The sequence below is a fragment of the Buceros rhinoceros genome, unplaced genomic scaffold (genome assembly GCF_000710305.1).
Source record: "Buceros rhinoceros silvestris isolate BGI_N320 unplaced genomic scaffold, ASM71030v1 scaffold47832, whole genome shotgun sequence".
Lineage (NCBI taxonomy): Eukaryota > Metazoa > Chordata > Aves > Bucerotiformes > Bucerotidae > Buceros > Buceros rhinoceros.
Window position 1 is genome coordinate 1 of NW_010401549.1, and position 11738 is coordinate 11738.

An 11738-nucleotide genomic window follows, 5' to 3' on the forward strand; every position below is an offset into this window, starting at 1 on the left:
ACTCCCGGCTGCTATTTGCAGCCTTTTTCTCCTACGACAGGCGGTGTGTAACCTTAAAGAGATCCGACTAGGTTTTGAGGGTTTGTTTATTTCCCTATGAGGAGTTGCGCAAGCACAGCTCTAAAGACAAAAGTGCAGGTTCCAGTACAGTGTTTTGATTGTCTTCTGTGTGTTACAGGCGAAATGTTTTTCATGTGCTGAACTCCACCTTGGATTGTCTTATTGCTGCACGTTCAGAACCTCATAAAAAGTAGGAAGTCAAGATGAAGAGCAGGGTGACACAAGTAAATGTAAGCATTGTTCATCTGAATCGTAGGGTTTTATTATTCCCTTATTAATGGTGATGAGGTTTGTAGTTTATATTATGTTAAATAAAACTTTCTGAATGTAAAGCAAACAATACTCATGATTGACAGTAGCTGTTTACAAGAGAAATGTTACTATGAATTTAGCAAATTTCATTAAAATGAAATTCCAGCTGTTTCTAGCAGTTGTTGTCCTAACAATGAAACTTCTGATTGTTATTAGCATGTAATGATAAACTAATCCGTGAAACATGCCTGAACGATGGCTCAACAGAGAACATAAGCATGTGGATGAATGAAGAAAAGAGGTGTTGAAAAATTGACAGAGATGTTGAAAAGATAAAGAGACTGGATATAGCAGTTAATGTGGAGCTGTATTTCTTACAGTGACAGTTAAAGCTCTTCCTTTTAAAAGCTGTGTGATTCATGTCTGAATGGATGGGAGTGATTTTTAGGAATGCAAGAAGGAAAAATATGCTTTAAAGTTTCTCTCCTGAAATGATGGTTGGCAAGTACTCTTAATGTGAGACAGGTTAGGAAGGCAATACTGTTCTGATACTCTGTCTGTAACCTATGTCGTTTCTCTTCCTATATTTCTAGAGTGTGACCCTACATAGGCTTCTTCACTCTTGGTTCTCACTTTTCTGACTGAAGTAGCTTTTAGTACGCGTACTTGAGAGATAGTTGGATACCTTCTCATCTTCCTAGTCTGGTGGTTATGGCAATGCTCCCTCATCTGTGAAAATAAGCCAGTTACCAAAAGCACACTGTCTGGATACTTTCAGTTAATCATTTTGTCCAAAATGAGCAAGGAAGATGACTTGGAAAGAAAACCTGGTCAGGAGAGCTGAGTGTGACAAGTTCTTCATCAAGCATAGCTGCTTTTGAAGGAGTGGTGATAACTGCCAAATACAGAGACATCCGTAACATTGTTATGGTTCTGTGAACACTTGTCTTTCTGGGTCTGCTTGGGCAAAAGCAAGTGATGTAGAACTCATGAGAATGAATCATCCTAAAAAGACCCACTTCTTCCTATCTGCTAAATATTATTTAAATACTGTAACTGTTCTGTGCTTTTCAAAGATTTTTATTACCATTTTCTTGGAAGCCTAGGTCACAGTCTTGGAGTGTGGTTTTGGGGAAAAACAATTTCGGTGATCTGCAGTGTGGTATAGTTTCACAAATGAGTACAGAAGGGGGAAGAAAATCTTGATGAAAACGTGTGAATTTCTTGTACTAGCTTTGCCATCAAAGACAATGTTACTCTGGAAGTAAACTGTCAGGTGGATATTACTTTTGTAGGGATGCATAATCCCAGTAACTGATGTGACACATTTGTTTTGTACCATTGTCTTGATTCAGGCAAGATAATACTGGGAATAATTTTAACACAGTATCAGAAACTTATCCTGGGGAAGATGATATTCTAGAATATGTTAAAAGTGGCCTCAAAAATGTAAAAGTATATGTACGTAGATGTACACACAGCTCAATTTGAGCGATAGCAAGTCAGCATCATCGGTCTGTTGATAGGATGATGCTCATTATCTTTGTGTTGTTATTTGTTCTTTAGAAAGCTTCAGTCAATGTTGATTTTACTTGCACAGCTTGTTATAAACGCCATACTTGCCATTTAGTAAGGATACTTTCTAATTAAGTTTTTGGAGATCATTTGTTATAACTGTCCATCAGGGTCTGCTTATGAAGGTGTCATTTTCTATGAACCAACAGTTTTAAGTGGTTCTTTGGTGGGGCAAAAACTAGTGTGCTAACATGTTAATGGAGAGAGTGCCACAACAAGAGATGAGCATTTCTGCAAAAAAAGTCAGCCAGCGTGCATAAGCGAGACCTTGTGTTGAGTTTCTGCATCAAGGTGAAGCATTACATATTTCAGAACTGGTGAGTGACTGTTAACATGAGATTATGGTTCTGAAAATGATAAATAATATTTGAAGGGAAGAGAATACCCTTACAGTGGAAGTATAGAGGTTATAAAAGCTGCTTCTTAGCTGTACCAAAGTAGTTTTGAAACATCTTGATGAAGTGAATGTCTTTCTGTGTGTTTTGTACAGGCTCTAGTGCTTCAAGTTTTGTGTGTGACTCCATACTTCTATATGTCATGGTTCATTCCACAGAATGTGTTGTATACCATTTAAACAGTCCTGCAAACTTACATTTCAAAAAAAATCTAGAATTAAATTTACTTACAGGATTTGTCAAGTGGAGCAGTGTAACTTAGATTTTTATTACGCACGAAGTTAAGAATGACTCATGAGGTAATAAATCATGGTTAGTATAAAGGATAAAGATAAGGAGAAATTATGTAAAAAAGGGGATTTTTAGGAGAGAGGAGAAGCACTCTTCAAACAAGAAGTGGTAGAATTCTGTTAACGTTTTTGCATGTGATGCCACAAAGAGTACAGTGGTGCATGGAAGAAGGAAACAGGAAAGGCAAACTGAAATTCAGTCCATCTACTCTAGTCTCCGGCAGTAACTGACAGCACATGCCTTGAAAAGTTAGGAACAGAGCAACCATGAAAGTACTTGCCCATGTACTCTGCCAGTCTTTGCCTATTTCCAGCTTCCTGAGCGAGAAAAATTTTGGTAACCCACGTGAATGTTTCTTCAGTGTTTGTCCAGTCTCTTAAACCCATGTAGATATTTGGCATCTGCAGCATCCTGTAGCAAGGAGTCCAGCTGCTTGACTATGTGTTATTTAGAATGAGACCTCCTAGCTGTGACCGACTGCCGTTAGCTTTCTTTGACGGCCCTTACTTCTTGTAAAGGACGAGGGAACTGAAGACATGGTATGCTTTGATCTCATTGCATATGTGCTCATAGTCATTAATATGTGATGTTGGGGCTTGATGTTTTGTCTTTCTGCTTTCTTAAAGCATGGTTCCAGTCATGAAAGGAAGGAGAACTACAGTTCACATGAAAGAAGTTTGTCTCCAGATGACAGGTAGAATGATTGATTTTTATACTCTACGATTCTGTATATGTACCCCTCCTGTAGCGAGTTACGTAAATTAACAAAAAAGTCAGGTTCTGGTTCTTTTTCTATCTTAACAATGCTCAGCAGTGAAAAGTAAGTGTAGGTTTAGTAAAATACTTCAATGTCCATATAACAGTAGTTAAATAGATATTGGCATTAAAACTAAATTGCAAAGAAAATCCTTTAGCATTCAATTAAGTTGTCATGGGACTTGAAAATGGAAATTAGATGCCAGCTTTTTGCTTGGGCTCACATATATTGGACTCCTATAATACCACAGTTGCCACTTTAGATCATTGATGCCAGCAGGAGTTGGAGAAATGTCATTTGAAATGCAGTTTACTGAGGCATAAGATGAACTTTTACCAGTTTACTTTTAATTTCACCTTTTGATTGGAATGAAACCTCTTGTTTTAAACACAATATAATTTTTTTTCTAATGTTATCTGTTCTGTTTCACGCTACACAGGCAAAAATAGGTGAAACAAATGCATATGTTCCGAGGAATGCGTGGTGCTGAATTTACCTTTGGTATTTGATGTTATTACCATTTAACATTTAATTTTAAGTTTTAGGAGGAGCTTCCTTTTACAGTGATTCTTTGTGGGTTTTTTTTTTATTTTTTGCTGACAACAAATTATTATAAAAAAAGCATCTCCAATTTAAAGGAACATCTTCTATTTGAATGATGCGTATCTTGAAACTTGGGTTGCAGAAGTGAAACAGTTCTGTATTGTAACATTGTACTGCAAGTAGGTATTAATAGCATTGCTTTTGTAAGACTGTTACTAAGAATTGTGTATGTTGGGTTGTGAATAGGGATATAGACCATGACAGGTCTCCATCTCCCAGAAAGAGAAGATACTCTGATGACAGCAGATATGATCAGGAATATTCAAGAAGAGAATACTATGATGACAGAACTTCAGAAGGAAGGTATCAACCCCTTTCTTAATCAGTAATAAAATACTCCTTTTAAAGAATAAAACATGAAAACCTTTCACAAACCCTTGAGTGTTTGGTGGTTTGTTTTTTTTTTTTTTTTTTTTTTAAAAAAAGGACTTCTTTCTCCTTTTTTTTTTTTTTTTTCCCCCTTCTAGTTCTTTGCCCTTTTTTTTTTTTTTTTTTTTTTTAGAAGAGTGGAAAGGGGGCGAGAGAGACACCATGAGAGATGGGAGGAGAGAGAATCTGATCGGAGGAGACAGAGAAGATATTCATCACCTGATCGCAGGAGTCCAGAGAGGTCCACAGTCCAGAGCTCAGTTGCTCGTGATGAGACCACTTCAAAGAAGAAGAAGGAGGAAGTGGATCCAATCCTTACTCGCACAGGTGGTGCCTATATTCCGCCTGCCAAGCTCCGGATGATGCAAGAGCAAATCACTGATAAAAATAGGTGAGTTGAAAGTAACGTATTAGAATTTTTACTGAAAAGCAAAATGGAAGAGGATTTAATGACTGTTGGTGAAAATGGGATGCCTTTTGAGGGCTGTGATCATTCTTTTGAAGGTGTATTTCTATCAGAAGAGAGGTAAGAGAATCAAATTGTGAATGTACCTGCTTCTGTTCCAAAGTGTAAATGGAAAAGCGGGATACAGAACATAACCAGGATTTTTTTTAATGTCTTAGAAAACTGAACATACTACATTATACCATATATGCAGAGAATTACATTTTGCAGATTGCGTGTTGGTTCAGTGATTTCTTGGTAGTTAAATGTGTAATTGTGAACTAGTCTTGCTATTTATGCAGTGAATACTTTCTTACCTGTTTTACTGACTACAACTTAAGTTCTCATTTATATATATATATACACATTTATTCAGTGCTACCTCAAACTTATGCATGAATAACCTGTGATACCTTTGTAACAGCTTGGCATATCAGAGGATGAGTTGGGAAGCCCTGAAGAAGTCAATCAATGGTCTTGTCAATAAAGTGAACGTTTCTAATATAGAAAATATAATTCATGAGCTCCTTCAGGAAAATATTGTTCGGGGAAGGTATGTCTTAGTACTTTAAAACAATTCTTCTGCTTTTCTGCTAATATGTAGGCTGTTCATGTATACAGCAATATGTGCTATGGGTAGTGAATCAATGCTAGTCAGATCTTAAAATTAACCTTCTTAGGCTGTGTTCTCCTATGCAGAGTGGTCCCTTACTTGGGGAAAAGGCCAGGGCAAAAGGGATTGTTATGTTTGGAGGAATAAAAGAGCTCAAGAGATGGTATATGCTTTCTTTTCTTAAAGGTTTTACTTACGCATTTTACTAGAATGACTTGCAATTTACAGGTGCCTCAGTCTGTTTACTTTTGTATTCCTGGACTTTTTTCTGTGGGACATATATTTGTTGCCAGTATTTAGCAAAACAAGTTTTACTGCAGCTATCTGTACTGTTTATTGTTGTAATGTAGAAAAAAAGATTATTATGCTATTTGAGCTCAGTACTAAGTTATGGTCACTGTGCATGTCCTGTGTGACGACGACTTCTTAATTTTGATGTCAGTAAAGGTTAGATAAGGTAGTCTAAACGAGTATGCGTTTCTTAGATTGGCTGCATTTAAACAAACAACCAAACCACCACCACCACCAACAAAAAAACCTTGTACAAAATATCCAGAATTAATTCTGTTACATTTCAAACAGATAGCAACATGTTTTTTGTCACAACTTAAATCACTGTTGTTTCAGGAGGTTATAGCTAAGAAATGCATTACAGTTTTCAGTTTTTTTATATATAGTTGTGGAGTGGATGTTTTTTTCTGCCACAAACAGAATTTTGTTTTTTGAACTGAGGAAAAGTAACAGCACAATCATACAAATTTCAAAGCTAAGAAGGTGCATTTGGGTTGAAAAGGGTTAAATGCAGGTTACAAGATGAAGACTTTTTGCATGCTTATCACTTTCAAAGGTAGTTCTAGTAAGAAAAGGTATCAGTTTAAGAATTTTTCAGCTCAGACACATTTGGGCAACGCATTTGCAGAACTCCATTTGTGGCATGATAAACAATGGTTTGAAAATGACCATCTGGTATCTTCTAACTGTTCCAAATATACAGTGCTCTTTTATGTGATATGTACTGAATAAAAACGTAATTTTTTTTTTGCCAGAAAAATCTTAAACTTATGTATTTTTACAGGGGATTACTATCTAGATCCATTTTGCAAGCTCAGAGTGCCTCTCCAATTTTTACCCACGTTTATGCAGCTCTTGTGGCAATTATTAATTCGAAGTTTCCAAATATTGGTGAATTGATTCTCAAGAGGTTGATACTAAATTTTCGCAAAGGGTATCGCAGAAATGATAAGGTACGTAAAAAGCGAAGAAGCACCGTGCTGAAACATGTAATTCTGCTGTATTAATCTTGTATCAAGTGCGTTCCAGTTACGTACTTCAGAGGAACGTGGCTAAGGCAGTTGGTCAGGACCTACCATTAGTAGTATAGTAGTTTTTAGAGTATCATGAAAGCTCGACAAACTGTTCTGGGTTGGTCCTGTGATAGGTTTGCTTTGTTTTGTTGAAACTGTACAGTCCTAACTGTGAACAGCTATCAGTCTCCCAAAATCGTCATGTTTTGATTGTGAGAGAAAGAAATCTATAGTATGTCTGTCATAATTTTTTTTTTTTATTCCACGTGTTAAAATTTCCTGTTTTACTTCTTTTGCAGCAACTCTGTCTAACATCTTCAAAGTTTGTTGCACATTTGATGAATCAGAATGTGGTATGTTACTTCATGTTTCTACTCAATCCAAACCCTATATGGCTATTTCTTTAGTTTCAAGTTAGCAGTAGCCTAAGTTCAAAAAGTTACTGAAAATCTGAGTTCAGGTTTCCTTTTAATAACTGCTTGAAGTTGTTAGGACCTTCTTAGAAAAGACACTGCTAATTGCCTATGCAGTTAACATCACTTACCATTGCACTTACGCTCCAGAGCTTCCCCAGACGTCATAAATATGTTTGGGCTGGTATTCAGATTAAGTTGTGATGCCAAGCATCGTCTGAGGCTCTGTGCCACAGATCTTAAACAGAGTTTTCTTGCACACAGTTGTCTGATTTAAACATCTTTTAAGGAGAACTAGACTCAGCCGCATCTGAATTAAATATGTATCCAGTTCTATGCCACTTTTCTATGTGTTAGAAATCAGGTTACTCCAATTTAAATAATGGCCATAAGCAATGTTTCAGGAAAGTACAGCGTTTTGGTAAAGAGAAAACTAATCTGAGATGTGCCATATGCTTATATGCCTGACCCTAGAAGACCTGGTTTAGTAATAGATGTAGTGCACTTACGACTAGTTTATGTAACGTAAGTGCTGTTCTGCTTGCTGCTTGGAAAAGCTTTCTATGTTTTTCTTAATGGTAAAATATTTGACATTGCTTGCTTGTCCATTTCAATAGTACAGTCACATTCACTACAAAGTTGCTGTAAATAAAGGTGGTAAAATTGTATTTGAAATTTTGACTTCTTAATTAGCATTGTCCACTGCTGTTGCCTTGCGTCTGTGATTAAACAAGCTCTGTCAAGTAAATCACTAATAACAGTGTAATGTTGTACATTCTAATTCTTTACTGATATGCTTTCTATAGGCTCATGAGGTTCTGTGTCTGGAAATGCTCACTTTGCTCCTGGAAAGACCTACTGATGACAGTATTGAAGTGGCAATTGGATTTATTAAAGAGAGTGGGCTCAAATTGACAGAAGTTTCTCCTAGAGGTATTAATGGTAAGTATAATTATCCAGAACGTTTGTCTTTTTGGTGTTTGTATGAGTATCTTTTTTTCATATTTACATTTCTGTCTTTTTCCGAAGCAATCTTTGACCGTCTTCGACATATTCTGCATGAATCTAAAATCGATATGCGTGTTCAGTATATGATAGAAGTCATGTTTGCTGTACGGAAGGATGGCTTCAAGGACCATCCAATCATTCCAGAGGGACTGGACCTAGTGGAAGAGGAGGATCAGTTTACTCATATGTTGCCGTTAGAAGATGACTACAACCCAGAAGATATTCTTAGTAAATTAGATTATAATTTTGTAACTGTATTCCCCATGAGAACAAATTTAAGATTAAATATTCATTGTTTTGCTAATTTTATATATTAAATAAAGATTCTCTTCTGTTCTAAAGATGTTTTCAAGATGGATCCAAACTTTATGGAAAATGAAGAGAAATACAAAATGCTGAAAAAAGGTAGGGGGGTGTGTGTGTATACATAACATTTATATAGTTACACATATATAGGGTCTTTACTTATCCAACTTTTGTTACCAACCTTTATTATTTAGCAGTGGGTGATACTTGTGACTCAGATAACTGTCTGTCAGTTCATCGTAGACCTCTCCAATGTATTCCTGCTATTTTCTTCAGTATTGTTTCTCCAGCTATGTCTTCAGTCAGTTATGACATACCCGTTTTTTTGACTTTGCCACATTGTTGTCCTAAGGCGATGTTGATCCTTAGATGTTGGATCTTTTTTTTTGCTAATGAAACTATCATGGTTGATATTACTTTAATCTGGGATACTGCTATTTCAGAAATTCTTGATGAAGGTGACAGTGAATCTGAAGCAGGTCAAGAGGCTGGAAGTAGTGAGGAAGATGAAGATGATGATGAAGAGGAGGATGAAGATGGTAAGTGTATGACTGGCACCTTACTAGGGTTTGTCTGTAGATGAAAGATGAAAGAAAAGCTCAACTTTAAGAAAAGCTTAACCAATACAGGTTTTTGTATTCTTAATTGAGTGTTCAAATGTTAAGGGCTGTTTTCATCTTAAATTATTATCTGATCTAAGTGTTTACTAGCAAATAGTATAAAAGTAATGCTCTAAAAGGAGGCATTCAGCACAGGCAGAAAATGAAGAGCAACTTTGCCTGATTGATCTTGACCATATCAGTTTCATGTGAGAAAAGCCTTGCAAACTTAAGACATTCAAAATAATTGATATGAAAACATTTCCTTAAAAACTAGCAAAGACAACTTTCTGGATGCTTTCTATTGCTGTTAGGTTTTTTTTTTTTAAGTCACTTTCAAAATCAGAGCAAGTTTTCCTGCAACTGAATTTACAGCCTCCATATCTCACTTCTTAGTGTAGCCCCCTTTCCCGACCTGCAGTGAAAGCAGTCAGTGTTGACACGTTTTCAAAGAACGTATTTGAATCTCAGGAAAAATATTGATTGATAAACATAACTGAAATGTTTGTGCAGATTGTGTGAGTAATTGAAAAGCCAGCCAAGTCCCTTGTAGAATACAAGGAATGGATTTCCTCACCAGTTTTCTTGAGTACTTCACAGAAGAGCAGAGCTTCCAGGCTGATGAAAAGTATGAGAATTCACATAACTTTTCATTGTTTATGCTATCACCAAACCTTAAAAGAATGAATGCATAGTGAATACCTTCTGAGTTAAGGTGTTCCCAGAATGGTTTTGATTCAGAACAGATTTTTCTACCCTCGCTTTAAGACAAAACAGAACTTTGCAGAATGCTGTAATGTAGATCCTATGCATAACAGAAACAAAGAATTTTCTGTTAAAATCAAGCAGGCTCCATAAAGCATTGTATAACTGAACTATGTAGAAAAAACCCTTGCTAATAATGTAGACAAGACATGTTAAACCCAGAGGTTGCAGTGGAGTGGCTAAATCTTTGAATATATTCTCTGAATATTTAGCTGTTAGTTACAGATCAGGCAAATACTGATTTTCTCCCCACCCCCGCAGCCCCCCCCAATAAAAAAATAGAAACCCACTAAAGAGGCCTAAATATTTCTAGATAAAGTATTACATAGTATGCTACAGACTTAGTAGAGCTCTTCTAAGTGTTTACATATATCTGCATTGGTGTTTTGCTCTTTACAAACCCATGTTTTTTTTTTCCAGGTCAGAAAGTTACTGTCCATGACAAAACAGAAATTAATCTGGTTTCCTTCCGTCGTACAATTTATCTTGCTATTCAGTCAAGGTAAATATAATACAATTTGTACACCTATGAGCGTAGTTCTTTTGAAATGGGTGAGCTGAAATCCTCTTTCTTTTAAAATTCTTCTTTTAATGTGGAAATTTTTTTTAAAAAAAAAAAAAGGCAGGGAGGTGTTCTTCATGGAACCTGACCTGCTTGTATAAACAGACTCATTCCTAGATAAACCGTGTTTGTTTCAAAATGGTTGACTAGTGCACTTGAACTTTTCTATGCGGGTTGCTGTAAACAAAATTTTGAGTGAACAAAAATCAGTGATGTTCAGATTATACACCATCTTAATTTCTATTTATTTTTAATACGTGGCTCACTTAAAGTAGAGATGCTGTGAAGTCTCTCCACTTCTGAAAGTAAGGAGTTCTGCAGCATGGTACTCTTTAGGTCTCTTGCCATCTGCGTTATTTGGAAAGTAAGTATACGGATACCAGCCCTGTGCTGTATTTGTATTTGTTCTGAGAATGAAATTCCCTTGCAGTACGTGGCACAATCAATCAAAACATGGTGGTATAACTCCTGTGTCGCCTGGGTGAAAGGAGAGATTTATCTATTGCACACCAGTCAATTCCATCGGTAAAAGTAGGCATGGCCTGCAATATTCTGCAGGTCTCAACCTACACGAGGAGTGAGTTAATGTAGTTGTGGTATTGATCATTAGACATGTGAAGTAATACCATACTGAGATGTATACAAGGCTTTTAGATTTCTCAGTTACTGTTCAATACTCTCTTGCCATACTTGTCCTTGTTACACTTGGGTGGGGGAGAGTGTTTTCTAGTAGCTAAACGCTTTCAATATGTAAGAAGGGAGTGCAGAGAGGAGAGTGTGGTATACACTGCTTTTGGAGCTTATGTACAGTGCTTGCATTTCAGTGTTTTTCAGGATGTGCAAAGTGAGCTCACATGTTTGTGTTTTGCTATGTTTTGTAAGGTGAGTTAGTAGTAATAATGACCTAAGCCATCTTGTTTTCAGATTGTCTGCAAATGTAATGACTTCAGATTAATTTTCAAATATGATCTCACGAAATATAAAGTTTATTACAAAACCCACAACAACAACAAAACAAACAGCTTTCTGAATGTTGAGATACTTTGTTTCAAAACAGTTGAAGTTTCAGCACCAACAGTCTATATAATTCTAACATTTTTTTAGCATACTGTGTAGTGCACAGATAATGAGAAGTATTTTTTTCTGTTATTGCAGCTTAGACTTTGAAGAATGTGCTCACAAATTGCTGAAGATGGATTTTCCTGAAAGTCAGACTGTAAGCCTGCCTTCTTATTCTTTTTTGTTATTAGCATTATTATGACATGGTATTATGGCAATATCTAGAATCCTTACTCTTGTCCTGGGACCTAGTTTGTGTAGCAAGAGTGATTCCTTAAAGCTGTTGCTCCTCGAAATGGGTCTTAAAACCTTCAGAGCAAATAGGCTGAAACATGCTTTGTAAGACATTTGTCTTACGCAGT

At 36.3% G+C, this 11738-nt stretch overlaps 1 protein-coding gene across 1 annotated transcript; it reads left to right on the forward strand.

The window, feature by feature from the left end:
• Positions 1-175: 175 nt before the first annotated feature.
• On the forward strand, positions 176-11533 carry CWC22 (CWC22 spliceosome-associated protein; the record flags this gene model as incomplete). Its single annotated transcript, XM_010132287.1, has 13 exons — positions 176-290; positions 3200-3267; positions 4120-4236; positions 4436-4693; positions 5172-5300; positions 6436-6604; positions 6964-7017; positions 7884-8019; positions 8107-8313; positions 8428-8490; positions 8835-8930; positions 10176-10257; positions 11473-11533. Coding segments are annotated over exons 1-13 (1467 nt in total), but the record flags the coding sequence as incomplete, so codon positions are not given.
• Positions 11534-11738: the final 205 nt, after the last annotated feature.